The 20,067-nt window shown below is 47.0% G+C and overlaps 1 protein-coding gene across 2 annotated transcripts in view; it reads left to right on the top strand.

The window, feature by feature from the left end:
• Positions 1-1,115: 1,115 nt before the first annotated feature.
• UCK1 (uridine-cytidine kinase 1) overlaps positions 1,116-20,067 on the top strand; it is an 81,733-nt gene continuing 62,781 nt past the window's right edge. The window contains exon 1 of one of the 2 annotated variants that reach the window (XM_063936777.1): positions 1,116-1,159. Coding sequence is in view for 1 of the 2 variants with exons in the window: in XM_063936776.1 (XP_063792846.1) it covers positions 1,170-1,220 (51 nt within the window). In the remaining variant the exon portion in view is untranslated. Of the gene's footprint in view, positions 1,221-20,067 lie in introns of both variants that reach the window. The other variant, XM_063936776.1, reaches the window with a different exon arrangement.

Raw genomic sequence — 20,067 nt, forward strand, 5'->3', positions numbered from 1 at the left:
TTAAATACCAGGTCAGGTGCGGTCTGAACGGGTCACCCAGGTTGATACAACCCGGGACCCGTTCACTGCATAGGGAGTGGCGGCTCGGAGATGATCTCATCTCCCAGCGCCGCCTCCGCACCCGCCCCTGATGCCGACTCCATCTCCGCCCACGATTGGCAACCTGAACCGGCAAATTGCCGGCTCGGGTTGGCGGTGTGTATGGTCAAATGCCGGGTCCCACCCAGGAATGGACCCATTTCCAATTCCCAGGTGGGACCCGGCATTGTGATGTGAGAGCGGTATAAGTATTGTGTTGTGTGTGTGTGTGTGTGTGTGTCAGTAAATAATGTCTGTGTCAGTAAGTGGTATCTGTGTTGTGCGTGTGTGTCAGTCAGTAATATCTATCAGTAAGTGGTGTCTGTGTCTGTAAGTTTTGTGTTGTGCGTGTGTGTGTTAGTAAGTAGTGTCTGTCAGTAAGTGGTGATTGTGTCAGTAAGCTTTGTGTTGTGTGTGTGTGTGTGTGTGTGTGTGTGTGTCAGTAAGTAGTGTCTGTCAGTAAGTGGTGACTGTGTCACTCATATGGCACAGGCCACACACCCTTTTTAGACCACACCCACACCACACTGATCACACCCCCACATCACTAGTCACACCACTGCAGCGCTTGTCACACCTCCTGCCGAGGCACACAATAGGCCCTTCCTTAATTTCAGCTCCAGGCCTATATGTACCTTAATCTGGCCCTGCATAGAGGGGATGTAATTAGGTAGGGTACTTTATGTAGGTTGCGTGGGCAGTTCCAGAATAGGATAAGCTTGTCTGAAGAGCTGAGTTTTCAGGGAACACTTCAAGTTTTGGAGACTAGAGGAGAGTCTTCTTGTGCTTCAGTGGGCATTCCAGAGTGGATGCAGCCTGAAGAAAGTTCTGCAGTCAGGAGTGGAAGTGTCATGTCTGTAACTGTCTGTTACCGGAGGGGGCACAAGTCATACTTGCCTACCTGACCCTCTCCATGAGGGACACAATGCTCTGTTCCTAGACTTTCCTGGTACTGTATGATTGCCATCACCTGTGGTGAGCTAGGTAATTGATAAGAAAGGTGTTTCACCACAGGTGATGGCAATCATACATTACCAGGAGAGTCCAGGAACAGCATTTTCTCCCTCATGGAGAGGGTCAGGTAGGCAAGTATGGCACAAGTGGGTCAGTGGTGGTGCGATGGAGGAAACGAGGAAGCTGCAGTAAGTGACTGCGCATGTGCGCAATGATGTTTATTTAGCACACAGAGGTATAAACAGCAACTGGAGCAAATGGCAATACAGATGGCTTTTAGCAAGGAAGCCAACAAAGGTATAATAACAGCCACAGGTAATGGTCTGGCCTGGAAACCAGTGTGATTAGCAAACAGCAATGATCGGCCTGGAAGCCGATGGCGAACAACGATGGCCAGCTTGGAAGGCGATAGCATACCTCCCAACATGACCCTCTCCAGGAGGGACAGAATGCTCTGCTCCTGGACTTTTCTCTTCATGTATGATTGCCATCACCTGTGCTGAAACACAGTTCTTATCCATTTACCTGTTCAACACAGGTGCCAGCAATCATACACTAAGAGAAAAGTCCAGAAGCAGAGCGTTGTGTCCCTCCTGGAGAGGGTCATGTTGGGAGGTATGCGATAGTAATAGGATCAATATGCAGTAGGTAAGTAATGCAACCGATGGCAGTATATACAGCATACCTCCCAACATGACCCTCTCCAGGAGGGACAGAATGCTCTGCTCCTGGACTTCCCTCTTCATTTATGATTGCAGACACCTGTGGTGAAACACCTTTCTTATCCACTAACCTGTTCAACACAGGTGCCGGCAATCATACATTAAGAGGGAAGTCCAGAAGCAGACCATTGTGTCCCTCCTGGAGAGGGGCATGTTGGGAGGTATGTATACAGGCAATAAGTAACGCCAGTAATCGGTCTGGAAACCGTCAGCAATAGATTCACACAGTCAGTAGATATGCACAAAGTCCACAGAGCCAAGCAAGGCTATAGCAGGAGACAGTTGGTAATATACAGGCTGGTTGCTTTAAGTGCTGGATGTAAAAGCACAATGCTGAATGCAGATTAACAACACACAGGTGAGAATGAAGAGGCAGCACCTGGAGAGAGTCTCTTACAGTACTGCATGTAGAAGTGGAAGCTGACTGTGGAAGGAGTTGTAGCAGATCTGGATGGCTGGTGCCTGTAGTTCCACGGAGACACTAGAGCTAGGAAATCACTGGAGACAGGAGGCTGACACCAGGAGCCACTGTGCACTGGATGTGACACATTGTTCAAGGCAATGAGACTGAGCCGATGTTCTGGATTTATACCCCCTGGTCAGCAGGCATTGGATGCTTGAGTTGTGTGCAGACACAGCGCAGGATTGGGTGTTACAGGTCAGCTGATCACAAGTGTCTTGGTGGCGCCCATACTGTACAGATGGTGGGCACACAGCGGGGTACATGCTGGATGGACTTCAGGGTACACAGTGATAATGGGTACTGTGCTCCACGGACAGGGTACTCATGCAGCAACTAACTGGGGCCGTGACCTCTAAAGGCCTGCACACCAACGCGCTAGTAAGTGAGGTACCACTGAACGCTGATTCCTGACAGGGAGCTAGTAATGAGTGTGGATGAGAGACGCTGATCTTGTGCAGAGCAGAGAGGTTGGGTTGGGAGACATTTTGAGATAAGAGATGTATGTTGGTGCAGTGTGGTTATTAGCCTTGTGTGTAAGTAAAAGTATATCATATTGAATTTGGTAGAATACAGGTAACCAATGGAAGGAATGACAGAACAGATCAGCAAACTATAACTGTCTATCGTGGAAGATTTACCTTGATGCTGCATTCATAGGCGGTATTCAAATGATATATCACGCCCAATCTCCTTTCTAAAGTGATCCCGCTATCACGCATATTACGCCCATAGTAATCAGGTTTAGCTGCATTAAGGGTTGGGCGCCTTGCTACCCCAGGGGAAGCAAACTGAAATGATGATACAACACCTGTCAGCAGAAACAGAACAGGTGTGGAAGGGGGCGACAAGAATTGAATATTGCCCAAAGTGTATTGTAATGGTGAGTCTACTGTAGTTTATTGTGAGTCTGATTACAAGTGCGGTGCTGCCGGACACTTGTCTGATCACTTGTGCAGTGCGGTATGCGGTGCTGACGGACAGACTCTCACCAGGTACACAGCAATTGTTATATAGCACAGTACTATAGATCTATTTGTTGTTGAAGATAATAAAGTGTCAGTGTTTGGGAGAAGGGACTGTAGTACCTGGACAACTACATGATTTTCATGCATGTTAGATGTACGTAAGTAAGCGAAAAATTTAACTTGTTGAGTGTAATAAAGAACGTACATACATACTTATCTTACCTATTTCAAGGCCAGGTTCAAGGAACTGTGTATCAGGTAATTGTATAATTGATCATTTTATCTTGGAAGTTATGGCACCCTGATGTTTTTTCTAACAGGAGGCACTTCTACCATCCAACTAATGGTGTTTGGTTAATGGCCGGGTCCATTTGAGGCTCATCTCACAGCAGCTCATTAGCATTTCATTCAGGATGCAGTCAAGATGCCGGCGTTTGGCATCCCGGCGGTCGGAAAGCTGACGCCAGCATCCCAAAACTGCTAGGAATGCTGATGCTGGCATCCCAACATAGATAGCGATGCAGAATGCCAAAATCCGGATTGAGTTGGTGCCAAACTCTCCACTGGTAAGCCACGTGGGTGGGTTAGGGTTAGGCTGCGAGGGTCGGAGGGCTAGGGTTAGGCTGCAGGGAGGAAGATTAGGAAGGGTGGGTTAGGGTTAGGCACCACTGAAAAGGCTGGGTGGGGTGGGTTAGGGTCAGGCTATGGGAAAGGTGGGTTAGGGTTAGGGGGGAGGGATGGTGTACCGTGAATACGAGACACTACTGTGTGGTGTAATGCGATAAGGGACACTACTGTGTGGCATAATTTGAATTGGAAGTATTCTCGTGTCCACACCTTTCCCCACAAGACCATGCCCCATTTCCAATACGCACACCTTATTCCAAATGTGTGTAGGGGGGGCGCCAGCCCCTTACTTTGCCAGGGGCGCTCGGACCCCTAGATACACCCCTGGTATGGCTGTTGAATTATTAACAGTGATAGAGATATCATGTTGGTAACTACTATTGGTCGGTAGAAAATAGGATTTTAATACCTACCGGTAAATCCTTTTCTCTTAGTCCGTAGAGGATGCTGGGGACTCCAAAAGGACCATGGGGTATAGACGGGACCTGCAGGAGACACGGGCACTTTAGGACTTTAAATGTGCGTGAACTGGCTCCTCCCTCTATGCCCCTCCTCCAGACCTCAGTTATAGGAACTGTGCCCAGGGAGACGGACAATTCGAGGAAAAAGATTTTTGTTAACCAAGGGTGAGACACATACCAGCTCACACCACAACACACCGTACAACACAGCATTTAACTAAACCAGTTAACAGCATGAACCAAAAAATCAGCAACAGGCTGATTGAAACCAAACCACAACCTTTGTGTAACAAAAGCAATAACCATGAACAAGTACTGCAGATAGAGTCCGCACTGGGACGGGCGCCCAGCATCCTCTACGGACTAAGAGAAAATAAGACTTTACTCACCGGTAAATCTATTTCTGGTAGTCCGTAGTGGATGCTGGGGACTCCGTAAGGACCATGGGAAATAGACGGGCTCCGCAGGAGACTGGGCACTCTAAAAAAGATTTAGTACTACTGGTGTGCAGCCAGGGTGTCTCTCCTGTGGTGACTGCAGAGTGCTCACCTTCTCGAAGGTCGCAGATTCGGCATTCAGGACTGGGTCCTGGTGACCATGGATGTAAGCCTCCGAGGGTGGGGGGGCAGTCACACAGGGAAGAAATTTCCAAGGGCTGTGGTCAAGGCAGGAGACTTGCCTTCACATCAATATCCTGGAACTAAGGGCCATATACAACGCCCTAAGTCAAGCGGAGACCCTGCTTCGCGACCAACCGGTTCTGATCCAGTCAGCCCGCAGTGGCTCACGTAAACGCCAAGGTGGCACAAGGAGCAGGGTGGCGATGGTAGAAGCCACCAGAATTCTTCGCTGGGCGGAGAATCACGTAAGCGCACTGTCAGCAGTGTTCATTCCGGGAGTGGACAATTGGGAAGCAGACTTCCTCAGCAGGCATGACCTCCACCCGGGAGAGTGGGGACTTCATCAAGAAGTCTTCACGCAGATTGCAAATCGATGGGAACTGCCACAGGTGGACATGATGGCGTCCCGCCTCAACAAAAAGCTAAAAAGGTATTGCGCCAGGTCAAGGGACCCTCAGGCGATAGCTGTGGACTCACTAGTAACACCGTGGGTGTTCCAGTCGGTCTATGTGTTTCCTCCTCTTCCTCTCATACCAAAGGTGCTGTGAATTGTAAGAAAAAGAGGAGTAAGAACAATACTCATTGTTCCGGATTGGCCAAGAAGGACTTGGTACCCGGAACTACAAGAAATGTTCACAGAGGACCCATGGCCTCTGCCTCTCAGACAGGACCTGTTGCAACAAGGGCCCTGTCTGTTCCAAGACTTACCGAAAAAGGCATTCCGGATGAAGTTATTTCTACGCTGATAAAGGCTAGGAAGGACGTGACAGCAAAGCATTATCACCGTATATGGCGAAAATATGTTGCTTGGTGTGAGGCCAGGAAGGCCCCTACAGAGGAATTCCAGATGGGTCGATTCCTGCACTTCCTACAGTCAGGAGTGACTATGGGCCTAAAATTAGGGTCCATAAAGGTCCAGATTTCGACCCTATCCATTTTCTTTAAAAAAGAACTGGCTTCACTGCCTGAGGTTCAGACGTTTGTTAAGGGAGTGCTGCATATTCAGCCCCCTTTTGTGCCACCAGTGGCACCTTGGGATCTTAACGTGGTGTTGGGTTTCCTGAAATCCCACTGGTTTGAGCCACTTAAGACTGTGGAGCTGATGTATCTCAAGTGGAAAGTGGTCATGCTGTTGGCCTTAGCTTTGGCTAGGCGTGTGTCAGAATTGGCGGCTTTGTCATGTAAAAGCCCCTATCTGGTTTTCCATATGGACAGGGCAGAATTGCGGACTCGTCCGCAATTGCTGCCAAAGGTGGTGTCCTCTTTTCATTTGAACCAACCTATTGTGGTGCCTGCGGCTACTTGTGACTTGGAGGATTCCAAGTTGCTTGACGTAGTCCGGACTTTGAAGATTTAGGTAACCAGAATGGCTGGAGTCAGGAAGACTGACTCGCTGTTTGTCCTGTATGCATCCAACAAGCTGGGTGCTCTTGCTTCAAAGCAAACTATTGCTCGCTGGATCTGTAACACGATTCAGCAGGCTCATTCTGCGACTGGATTGCCGCATCCAAAATCAGTGAAAGCCCATTCCACAAGGAAGGTGGGCTCTTCTTGGGCGGCTGCCCGAGGGGTCTCGGCATTACAGCTTTGCCGAGCTGCTACTTGGTCGGGTTCAAACACATTTGCAAAATTCTACAAGTTTGATACCCTGGCTGAGGAGGACCTTGTGTTTGCCCATTCGGTGCTGCAGAGTCATCCGCACTCTCCCGCCCGTTTGGGAGCTTTGGTATAATCCCCATGGTCCTTACGGAGTCCCCAGCATCCACTAGGACGTTTGAGAAAATAAGATTTGTTGTGCAGCTTCTTTCCTCTGCCCCCGCCTCTGGCAAGAAAGGACGCACCTCGGACTTTCTTGTTTCTTTATTCGAAAGGCTGCATTTGATAATGTCGTGCTTTCCTAGGCTGTGCAGGATATAAGGCAAAATATCAGAATTACCAGCTATAGCTGTGGAGACCAGGTTCGAGAACCCTTCTCCACACAATCCTCAGCCTTCCACATGCCTATTAGGTCGGCATCATCTGTCCATTGCATATTCTACAGGACACGTCAAGCAGAAATCGACATAGCTTTGACTCTAGGACCCAGTATACTCATGACTCTTTGGGCATGTTTTATATATATAAACCTATCACCTAAGACAGCATCTTTAATATATATATATATATATATATATATATATATATATCTCTATCTCTCTATCTATCTATCTATATATATATATATATATATATATATATATATATATATATTATATCAAAATAGACACAACAAACTTACATAAATACCCTTACCGAACGCCCGACTCCCGCTCCGTCCAGCGCTCCACCATCACGCCTACCGGAACTAGCCTCCGCGTCACTTCCTGGCTAACGGCCGCCGTTACTATGGGAACCACTCTGCTTGTGTTCCACAAGCCGGCTTCCAGCGTTCCATCAGGACAGCAGGGTATCACGTCGTAGAAATGATGAGAGAGCTGTAGGGGAAAGGAGTAGACGTATACATAATGAAAACCACCAATATAAAAATATATATGCAAAGTGAAATTTACACATATAGTAGAGACAGCACGGGGTTGATACCTAAAAAACAGAACCAAAGGAATTGCAAATGTATAAGAGACAGGTTATAACATACTGTTCCAATTGATTTTGTCATTTAAACCCATTGGTTTTATGGTGCCCAAACGAATAATCCATCTAGATTCTTTAAGTAATAATTGTTTACCCCGATCACCGCGTCTGAGAGACTCCGGGACATGGTCAATCATAAAATATCTCAAATCTTCTAGATTATGTCCTGCCTCATTAAAGTGTCGGGATACAGGCTGATCAATATTTTTCCCTTTAAGGGTCATATTGATTGCCGACCGGTGGGCATTCATTCGTTCCTTGAATTTGCGTGATGTTTGGCCAATATAATAAAAGCCATAAGGGCACACAATAATGTACACTACATGTGTAGTATTACATGTCAAAACAAATCGAATGTCATAAACTTTGTCCCTATGAGGGTGTTTAAAATCTGTGCATGATACCATATATTTACATGTGATGCATTGATAACACTTATAACAACCCGATGGTTTTGTGTACACATTACTGGGTCTGATATCCGCTAGCCCGGTGATGTCTGCATGGACAAGCCTATCTCGTAGATTGCTGCCCCGCCTAAATGCTGCCAACGGTTTTTTATGGCTAAAGATAGGGAGCTCCCTATCCGAACTGACAATAGGCCAAAGAGCATTAGTAGCCCTACGGATGATAGGGCTGGCTGTGGTAAAATTGCTGACCCAAGGGATGATATTGTCCTGATTACGTTTAGCAGGATTTAATAAGGTAGACCGATCCATGGCCAAAACTTTCATTTTTTGTTCCCCAAGGACTGAGGGACAATACCCTCTATCAATAAATTTCAGGACAAGATCATCCAAAGCCTCAGACAATCGAGCGGGATCACTAATGATGCGAGCAAAACGCATCATTTGGGACAAGGGAAGGCCCTTTTTAAGAGCCGGAGGATGATGACTCGAAGCCCTCAGAAAAGTGTTTCTATCTGTGCTTTTAGTAAAGACACCAGTCTCAATCTTACCATTAGTAACTGTTACCCGTACATCCAGAAAATTAGCACTACTGGTGCTACAACAGAAGGTAAACTTAATAGGAGACTCCAGATTATTGATGCGAGACTTCAATTGCAAAAAACTTTCTCCCCCCCCCCCGGTCCATAGAAGAAACACATCATCTATGTACCGGGTAAAGAACAAAATGTGTTGACTAACGCTAGGGTCACTGAAAAACATATCAGTTTCTTGAAAAAACATATATACATTTGCATATGAGGGGGCCACAGGAGATCCCATGGCACACCCTCGCAGTTGAAGAAAAAATTCACCATCAAACAAAAAATAATTGCGTCTTAATGTTAATTCTAGAAGAGACAAAAACAACATATGGTCAAACGTAGATACAGTAAGATGACGTTCGAGGAAATACTTCATTGCTAACATGCCCCCTTCATGTGGGATTGAAGTGTACAAGCTGCACACGTCGAGACAGCATAACATAGTTCCAGGCGGAACAGTGCCAATGTCCCCTAGGCGTTTCAAAAATGAAGTTGTATCTTTTAAGAAGGTATGTTCTCTTGTCAAAAAAGCCTGAAGAATACTGTCTAATAATTGAGATGTAGGCTGAAGTAAAGACTCTCTGGCGGAGATATTAGGCCTGCCCGGTGGCTCTGTCATACTCTTATGTATTTTCGGTAAAGTGTACAGTACCGGCACCTTTGGATACTGTACACAAAGAGCTTTCAATACTTTCTGAGGGATTTTATTCTCAGTATAAGCCTTATCCAAAATTTCAAACAATTCTTTTTGGTACACTATCGTTGGATCTCTCCCTAATCGTAGGTACACCTCCTGGTCTTCTAACTGGCTCATAATTTAGATCTATATTTGTCCAGATCCTGGACCACAATGGCCCCGCCTTTATCGGCGGGCCTGATGACAATATCTTTATATGATTCAAGATCTTTGAGTGCAAGATATTCAGCTTTAGAAAGATTGGGGCGCACCTGGCATGGGGTAGATGTATATTTGGTGACAGACTCATCTAGCAGGCGGTTAAAAGTCTTTAGAGAAGCATTAGTCGATATTGGATCGTAATTCGACCTGGAAGCAGACTTCAGGAAGGTACTGAAAATGCTGTCATCACTCTGCGGTGTATTATATTGAAAATGTTCCTTGAGTCGCAACTTCTTTGAGAAATTATGGAGGTTAAATTTCCACTCAAATTCATTGTGCTTATTAGTAGGTACAAAGCTGAGTCCCAGATTTAAGACCCTTAATTCAATTGGAGTAAGGGTTCTATTAGATAAGTTGAAGACTAGGTCTTGTTTTTGTTGACTAATGTAACTTTTCTGGGCTCTCTTGTTCTGGCCCCCCCTGCGGGTGGGAGTGATTCGTGTGGATTTCTCGCCTCCTTTCCTCTTTGGTCTAAAGGGACCCGTGCCTGAGCACTGTTGTCTTCAGAATCCGAAATCTTGAAATCACTGTCACTACTTGATTTATGGTGATCAGTTCTGCCTCCCTGATATCGCTTCTGCCAAGGCCTGCGTTTCATACCACCTTCAGTCGTAAATTGAGAATTATCGCCACCATATAGCCATTTATATACGCGATTATCTTCATAATCTGAATCGACCGCAAATTTTTTGTTTCTTTTGAACTTTACTAAGTCAGAGCGATAACGGTCACATTGAATTTCCAGTTTGTGTAGCCAATTCTGGCTAACATCCTCTTTGAGTTTATGCTTATTGTCTTTTTCAAAAGCCATAATTTTGTTTCTGACTGCACTTAACTCTTTATTGGCCTCATCGACCACTAGGATCATGAGGTCAAATGCACACTTATTGAGGATGGCGATCCATTTCCTCACAAACTCAGGATTACTCCTGCCAATAGTCGGTACATTACGTATCCTGAACCCCCGTGGTATCTTGTGCTCTCTAAAATAATTCGATAATGAAACACTGTGTAACAAATAGTCCGTTTCCCGTTTCTTCATTTTAAGAAGTTGAAAATAAATGTCCTCCGCTTTCAAGGCCGGATCAGTAAGGGTTAAAATTTCTTTGGACAGAAGGTTTTCAATCTCTGTAGCTGAAAAGCTGAAAGTCTCTCCCGGAGGGGTGAGTAATAACCCTTGGCAACCAGATGTATCACGTACTTGTGCAGAATTAGATGACTCCATAACAGAACTTTATTACACAGTGTTTCAAACAAAAATCGGTAATGGTAGATAGTAAAAAATGTGGCTAAAAAACAATATCACATTAACTGCAGTGGTGCCTTGCAAAAGGTGCTGAGAATCAGCACAACTATACCATTCCACAGACTGCCGGCACTCAATCCAAATACCCCATCTGCTCAGGTGCCTATCCATAAACAGTAATATCCAATAGCAACAAAGGACGGCACTCAGAGTCTGTTCATATGAAAAAGGACATCTGTATTAAGACGTTGCTTCAAACGTTTTCGGAGCGTCTGCCCCGTCTTCAGGACAACATCTACAACAGCAAAATAGACACAACAAACTTACATAAATACCCTTACCGAACACCCGACTCCCGCTCCGTCCAGCGCTCCACCATCACGCCTACCGGAACTAGCCTCCGTGTCACTTCCTGGCTCACGGCCGCCGTTACTATGGGAACCACTCTGCTTGTGTTCCACAAGCCGGCTTCCAGCGTTCCATCAGGACAGGTAGACCGATCCATGGCCAAAACTTTAATTTTTTGTTCCCCAAGGACTGAGGGACAATACCCTCTATCAATAAATTTCAGGACAAGATCATCCAAAGCCTCAGACAATTGGGTGGGATCACTAATGATGCGAGCAAAACGCATCATTTGGGACAAGGGAAGGCCCTTTTTAAGAGCCGGAGGATGATGACTCGAAGCCCTCAGAAAAGTGTTTCTATCTGTGCTTTTAGTAAAGACACCAGTCTCAATCTTACCATTAGTAACTGTTACCCGTACATCCAGAAAATTTGCACTACTAGTGCTACAACAAAAGGTAAACTTAATAGGAGACTCAAGATTATTGATGCGAGACATCAATTGCAAAAAACTTTCTTCCCCCCGGTCCATAGAAGAAACACATCATCTATGTACCGGGTAAAGAACAAAATGTGTTGACTAACGCTAGGGTCACTGAAAAACATATCAGTTTCTTGAAAAAACATATATACATTTGCATATGAGGGGGCCACAGGAGATCCCATGGCACACTGTTATGCACACCAGTGCCAGCAGGAATGTACTGGTGTCTGAACGGTGAGGGATGCAAAACAAATGAACTCACAGACAGACTGGGGAATATGACATTACATACACAGAAGGTGATAGGGTAACAAAATAAACACAAAGTGAACAGAGAAGCCCAAAGGCTAAGAAACTGGGTGTCTCCCTAGTATTAGGAATGCTCAGATGGAAAGAAGCGAGATGTAGTGATTTTATACGTAGAGAACCCGAAATGCTGTTGCTAAGGGCAACAGCAAAACCCTAAAGGGTTACCAACGGGTGTGGCAGTAAACTCCTTGGTCAGAGACGGAATAATAGACACAAGGAGAGTCTCCACAATCCTAGACCTCACTTGCAGTGCACTGGTTCAGCTTACTGCCACTAAACTGACACCTGAACACCTTGCACAGTGAGAAAGGATTTTGGCAGGCAAGTCTGAGAATACAGCCGCAAACTTGCTAGGTTCACAGAGTAGCAAAAGAACCCCAGCAGGTTAAACGACTGACTCCAGTCTTACTGCTAGGTCTGGATTGGCAGAGTGTAATACCAAATCCCAAGGCCTATTTGCAGTAAGCAACAAACAAATACAAAGTTTACACAGTACTAGCTAGCTTTCAGGAACTGACTAACCAACAAAGATTCAGCAGCATCTGCCTAACCTGAGAAGAGGGTTTATATAGCAGGTGCTGTCCACGCCCCACTCAGACCTCACAGACTGTGAGCACAAAAACCAGCACCGGATCCCCTGCCGTGCACAGAGCCTGTAACCACTGCACAGCAAAAGACCCGAACCGGAGTATCAGCTACGCTCAGGTTACTCCGCTAGCACTTGTCTCCCGGTTGCCATGACGATGTGGCAGCACAGAGCAGGAGACCCTAACAGTACCCCCCCTCTGACGAGGGGTCAAAGAACCCCTACCACAGGGTTTATCGGGGAACTGTGAGAAGAAAGAGCGTAACAGTCTGGGGGCATGAAGATCACAACTGCGCACCCACGACCACTCCTCCGGGCCATACCCCTTCCAGTGCACCAAAAATGACAGCCGACCCCGAACCATCTTGGAGTCAAGAATCCTTTCAACAACAAACTCCCTCTGGCCACGTATCAGAAGAGGGGAAGGTCTTCCACCGGAAGAAGGATTACTAATCGCCCGTTTTAAAAGGGAACAATGAAATGTTTTATTGATACCCAAAGAACGGGGTAGATCTAACTGAAATGCCACCGGATTGATAACCCTAGTGATCTTATAAGGACCGATGAACCGGGGGCCTAACTTATGAGATGGCTGTCTCAACTTCAAATTCTTGGTAGACAACCAGACGAAGTCTCCTAATTTGAAGCTGCAGGGTCTTTTCTGCTTATCAAAAACCCTTTTGGTCATTAATGACACAGACACAAGGGCTTTCTTCACTTTCCTCCAAATACCTTTAAGGACCGAAACCACAGAGGAACCACCAGGCGTGGAGTCCAGGGGGTCAAAAGAATTGGCCTTAGGATGATGCCCATACACACAAAGGAAGGGAGAGATCCCTGTAGCAGAGTGAGCCGCGTTGTTATAGGCAAACTCCGCCATGGACAGATGAGCCACCCAGTCAGTCTGACACTTGGAGACATAACACCTGAGGAACTGCTCCAAGGACTGGTTCACCCTTTCAGTCTGCCCATTAGACTGCGGATGGTAGCCTGACGACAAGCTGACAGAAATCTGGAGATCGGAACAAAATGCCCTCCAGAATTTGGCCACAAACTGGGATCCGCGGTCAGAGACCACATCAAGTGGCAACCCGTGGAGGCGCACAACATGCAGCATAAATAATTCAGACAGGCGTCTGGCCGATGGCAGCCCAACCAATGGAACGAAATGCGCCATCTTCGAAAACCTGTCAACGACAACCCAGATGGCTGTCATCCCCGAGGATTTGGGCAAGTCCACCACAAAATCCATTAAAATGTGGGTCCATGGCTTAGATGGAATAGAGAGTGGATGTAATGGGCCAACAGGAACCCCTCTAGGAGTCTTATTTCGGGCACAGATGTCACATGCCCGAACCCACTGATCCACATCCCTAGCCACCGAGGGCCACCACACCGCCCTAGATAGCAACTCCCGAGTTCGGGTGACCTGCCGACTTCTTGGCATGGAATTCCAGGAACACTCGCTGTCTTAACCTAGGAGGCACAAACAAAAGACCTACCGGAAGGTCTGGAGGAGCCTGCTCCTGTGCTCTAAGGACTAATGACAAGAGGTCCTGGGTAATGCCCACTTTAATACATGATGGGGACACAATGGGCAATGGCTCCTCGGTGGTCTCCTGGATTGGAGCAAAACTCTGCGAGAGCGCATCAGCCTTGATGTTTTTTGACCCAGGGCGATATGTTATCAAAAAATTAAAGCGAGCAAAAAACAAAGCCCATCGTGCCTGCCTGGCATTGAGGCGCTTCGCTGACTCTAAATATGCCAAATTCTTATGGTCGGTGAGAATTGAGACCACAAACTTAGCCCCCTCAAGCCAGTGTCTCCACTCCTCGAGTGCATCCTTAATAGCCAACAATTCCCGGTTACCCACGTCATAATTCATCGCGGCAGGCGAAAATTTACGGGAAAAGTAAGCACAGGGATGAAGGCGATTATCAGACACCCCCATCTGAGAGAGCACTGTCCCAATACCCATCTCAGAGGCATCCACCTCCACCACAAAAGGACGCTCTGGATCTGGGTGTCGCAGCACCTTGGCCGAGACAAATGCCCTTTTGAGACGGGCAAAAGCCGCTTTGGCCTCACAAGACCAGTGAGCAACATCCGCCCCTTTCTTAGTGAGTGCCACCAAGGGCGCCACTATAGACGAAAATCCAGCGATAAATCGTCTATAAAAATTCGCAAAGCCCAGAAAATGCTGAAGCGCCTTCAAACTAGTGGGCTGCACCCAATCCAGGACTGCCTGTACCTTGGAACCCTCCATTTGGAAACCTTCTGGGGAGATAATATATCCTAGAAATGCGATTTGCTGAACTTCAAATTCGCACTTCTCCAGCTTCGCCCCAAGCCGGTGGTCTCTGAGTTTCTGGAGGACTAAGCGTACATGCTTCCGATGTTCCTCCAGGGAATGGGAGAAGATTAGGATGTCATCTAAGTATACAACTAAGAATCTATCCAAATATTCCCTGAGCACATCGTTCATGAAGTCCTGGAAGACTGCCGGGGGATTACAGAGCCCAAAAGGCATCACCAAATATTCATAATGCCCTGAGTGGGTATTAAAGGCAGTCTTCCATTCATCCCCCTCTCTTATTCGGATTAGATTGTACGCACCGCGTAGGTCAATCTTAGAAAAAATGGTGGCAGTACGAAGCTGGTCAAACAAGACCAAAATGAGAGGCAGTGGGTATGAGTTTTTAATCGTGATACGGTTCAATTCCCTGAAGTCGATGCAGGGTCGCAACGAACCGTCCTTTTTACCCACGAAGAAGAACCCCGACCCAACTGGAGACTGTGAAGGTCTGATAAATCCCTTAGCCAAGTTCTCCTGAATGTACTCTGCCATAGCCTGAGTCTCAGGACGTGACAGGGAGTACAACCTGCTCTTGGCAAGCTTAGCATTCGGCAACAAATCAATGGCACAGTCATAGGGGCGATGGGGAGGTAGTACCTCTGCAACTCTTTTGGAGAACACGTCCGCAAAATCTGCATAACATCCTGGCAATCCTGGCAAACTTAGCTGCGAAAGCCTGACTGGAAGGCTCAAGCAACTCCTGAAACAATCAGTACCCCAACTAAGAATCTCCCCAGAGACCCAGTCAAATTGAGGATTGTGGGCCCTTAACCAGGGTAACCCCAACACCAATGGGGCAAAAGTACAGACAGTCACATAAAAGGACAATTTTTCAGAGTGTGTGGCTCCAATAAACAAAGAAATCTGGCTAGTGCAAGAGGTCATTTTACCCTGGGATAATGGTTCCCCGTTTAACCCACACATCTCAATTTCCGATGCCAAGGGTACTAAGGGAACAGAGTGTTTCAGGGCGAATTGGCGGTCCATAAAAACCCCGTCGGCCCCACTGTCCACAAAGGCCTCAGTCTTGACAGTTTGACCGAGGATCTTCAAGGTCACCGGAATGATAAAAGTCTTCTTGGGAAATTCCGACTTCTGACCTGACAGGATATTTCCCATCACCCTCAGGCCCTGAAGTTTTCCGGCTTTTCTGGGCATGATACTACCACATGACCTTTATTCCCACAGTACAAACATAACCCCTGCTGTCTCCTCCGCGTCTTCTCACGCGAGGAGAGGCGGGTAGCCCCAATCTGCATAGGCTCCTCGGAAAATTCCTCAGAGTCTGAGGTTCCCTTGGGATAGAAGGAAACCTCGGTCTCCCTTTCAAGCCTACGCTCTCTCAGCCGTCTATCCACCCGAATGGATAACTGCATGAGCTGATCCAAGCTATCAGGCAAGGGATATTGTACCAGTTGGTCTTTTAACTGGTTAGAAAGACCTCTTCGGTACTGGTGTCTCAGGGCTGGGACATTCCACTGGGTATCATGGGCCAACCTCCGAAACTCCGTACAATAAACCTCAACTGGCCTTCGCCCTTGCTTAAGGATCGAAATCTGAGCCTCGGCTGAGGCCGTCTTGTCAGGGTCATCATACAACATGCCCAGTGCCGTAAAAAAAGCATCAACACTTTTAAGCGACGGACAGTCAGGCTGCAACCCATATGCCCAGACCTGTGGGTCTCCTTGCAGCAAGGAAATCACTATGCCCACCCGCTGAATCTCCGACCCAGAAGACTGAGGCCTAAGCTGGAAATATAGCTTGCAGCTCTCCTTGAAACAAAAGAACTGCGAGAGATCTCCAGAAAAACGATCCGGGAGATTTACTTTCGGCTCCTTAACCCCTGAAGGTACTGCTGCTGCAGGAGCTCCGCCAGCGGCCTGCGAGGTGTGCATTTTAATGGACAAATCATTAAATTGTCGTGTCAGGACCTGCACCTGATCGACCACCTGTTGCAAAGTATTTTGAGGGGTATGCTCCATATTCCCACAAAATTTCAACAGGAGTATTAGGCTGCTGAATATGTTATGCACACCAGTGCCAGCAGGAATGTACTGGTGTCTGAACGGTGAGGGATGCAAAACAAATGAACTCACAGACAGACTGGGGAATATGACATTACATACACAGAAGGTGGTAGGGTAACAAAATAAACACAAAGTGAACAGAGAAGCCCAAAGGCTAATAAACTGGGTGTCTCCCTAGTATTAGGAATGCTCAGATGGAAAGAAGCGAGATGTAGTGATTTAATACGTAGAGAACCCGAAATGCTGTTGCTAAGGGCAACAGCAAAACCCTAAAGGGTTACCAACGGGTGTGGCAGTAAACTCCTTGGTCAGAGATGGAATAATAGACACAAGGAGAGTCTCCACAATCCTAGTCCTCACTTGCAGTGCACTGGTTCAGCTTACTGCCACTAAACTGACACCTGAACACCTTGCACAGTGAGAAAGGATTTTGGCAGGCCTGTCTGAGAATACAGCCGCAAACTTGCTAGGTTCACAGAGTAGCAAAAGAACCCCAGCAGGTTAAACGACTGACTCCAGTCTTACTGCTAGGTCTGGATTGGCAGAGTGTAATACCAAATCCCAAGGCCTATTTGCAGTAAGCAACAAACAAATACAAAGTTTACACAGTACTAGCTAGCTTTCAGGAACTGACTAACCAACAAAGATTCAGCAGCATCTGCCTAACCTGAGAAGAGGGTTTATATAGCAGGTGCTGTCCACGCCCCACTCAGACCTCACAGACTGTGAGCACAAAAACCAGCACCGGATCCCCTGCCGTGCACAGAGCCTGTAACCACTGCACAGCAAAAGACCCGAACCGGAGTATCAGCTACGCTCAGGTTACTCCGCTAGCACTTGTCTCCCGGTTGCCATGACGACGTGGCAGCACAGAGCAGGAGACCCTAACACACACCCTCGCAGTTGAAGAAAAAATTCACCATCAAACAAAAAATAATTGCGTCTTAATGTTAATTCTAGAAGAGACAAAAACAACATATGGTCAAACGTAGATACAGGAAGATGACGTTCGAGGAAATACTTCATTGCTAACATGCCCCCTTCATGTGGGATTGAAGTGTACAAGCTGCACACGTCGAGACAGCATAACATAGTTCCAGGCGGAACAGTGCCAATGTCCCCTAGGCGTTTCAAAAATGAAGTTGTATCTTTTAAGAAGGTATGTTCTCTTGTCAAAAAAGGCTGAAGAATACTGTCTAATAATTGAGATGTAGGCTGAAGTTCTGTTTTTTAGGTATCAACCCCGTGCTGTCTCTACTATATGTGTAAATTTCACTTTGCATATATATTTTTATATTGGTGGTTTTCATTATGTATACGTCTGCTCCTTTCCCCTACAGCTCTCTCATCATTTCTACGACGTGATACCCTGCTGTCCTGATGGAACGCTGGAAGCCGGCTTGTGGAACACAAGCAGAGTGGTTCCCATAGTAACGGCGGCCGTGAGCCAGGAAGTGACGCGGAGGCTAGTTCCGGTAGGCGTGATGGTGGAGCGCTGGGCGGAGCGGGAGTCGGGCGTTCGGTAAGGGTATTTATGTAAGTTTGTTGTGTCTATTTTGCTGTTCTAGATGTTGTCCTGAGGACGGGGCAGACGCTCCGAAAACGTTTGAAGCAACGTCTTAATACAGAGGTCCTTTTTCATATGAACAGACTCTGAGTGCCATCCTTTGTTGCTATTGGATATTACTGTTTATGGATAGGCACCTGAGCAGATGGGGTATTTGGATTGAGTGCCGGCAGTCTGTGGAATGGTGTGTGTATGTATATATCTATCTATCTATCTATCTATCTATATGCATACTAGGGTCTCAATCTCTGCTGATAAGGTACCTGTCCACGCTGCCACAGCGCTATAAACCCATGCCGACACAATCGCCGGTCTGAGTAGTATACTAGAATGTGCACGCTATCTGCAGGATCCTTGAGAATAGCTAGTGCTACCTTCTGTGCAAACGTGACACCCTAGGGGAAGATTCCCATCACATCCTGGCCCTAGTGGGGAAAGGATACTGCCTGAGAATTTTTTGTGTGAAGCTGCAGTCTATTGTCTGGAGATTCCCGCTCTTTTTCCTCATGAGAGGAGGGAAATTTACCTCAGCTTTCTTCCCCTTAACATGTGTACCCTTGTGTCAGGGACAAATGAGTCATCAGTGATATGCAAATCATCTTTTATTACAATAATCATATATTGAATACCTTTCAGCCATCTTGGCTGTAACTTTGCATTATCGTAGTCGACACTGGAGTCAACTCCGTGTCGATATCAGTGTTTATTATTTTGGATAGTGAGCATTGTGAGATTCTGAAGGTCTCTGTGACATAGGGACAGACATGGGTAGATTTCCTGTCTGTTCTCTAATCTTTTGTGCAATAAATTCACCTCAGCACTTACACATATCCAAACAGGTGTCGGCGTTGTCGACGGAGACACCCTCTCACACACATATTTGCTCTATCTCCTCCTTAGGGGAGCCTTTTACCCCAGACATGTCGACACACACGTACCGACACACCACACACACAGGGGATGCTCTATTTGAAGACAGTTCCTCCACAAGGCCCTTTGGAGAGACAGAGAGAGAGTATGCCAGCACACACCCCAGCGCTATATGACCCAGGAATCACACAGTAACTTAGTGTTAACCCAGTAGCTGCTGTATATTTTGTTTTTACGCCAAATTTATGTGCCCCCCTCTCTTTTACACCCTCTCTATCGTGCAGGGGAGAGCCTGGGGAGCTTCCTCTCAGCGGAGCTGTGGAGAGAAAATGGCGCTGGTGAGTGCTGAGGAAGAAGGCCCCGCCCCCTCAGCGGCGGGCTTCTCCCGCGATTTTGTGTAAAATTAATGGCGGGGGCTCATGCATATAACAGTGTCCAACTGTATATATGCTGCTTTTGCCAGGAGGTACTTAATTGCTGCCCAGGGCGCCCCCCCCTGCGCCCTACAGTGACCGGAGTGTGTGGGTGTAATGCGGGAGCAATGGCGCACAGCTGCAGTGCTGTGCGCTACCTCATGTGAAGACAGGAGTCTTCTGCCGCCGATTTCGATGTCTTCTTGCTTCTGCCGGCTTCTATCTTCTGGCTCTGCGAGGGGGACGGCGGCGCGGGTCCGGGAACGGACGACAAGGTCAGATCCTGTGTTCAATCTCTCTGGAGCTAATGGTGTCCAGTAGCCTAAGAAGCGCAACCTAGCCGCAGTTAGGTTTGCTTCTCTCCCCTCAGTCCCACATAGCAGAGAGTCTGTTGCCAGCAGAAGCTCTCTGAAAATAAAAAACCTAACTAAAATACTTTCTTATTCGCAAGCT

The sequence above is a fragment of the Pseudophryne corroboree genome, chromosome 8 (assembly GCF_028390025.1).
Source record: "Pseudophryne corroboree isolate aPseCor3 chromosome 8, aPseCor3.hap2, whole genome shotgun sequence".
NCBI classification, from domain to species: Eukaryota; Metazoa; Chordata; class Amphibia; order Anura; family Myobatrachidae; genus Pseudophryne; species Pseudophryne corroboree.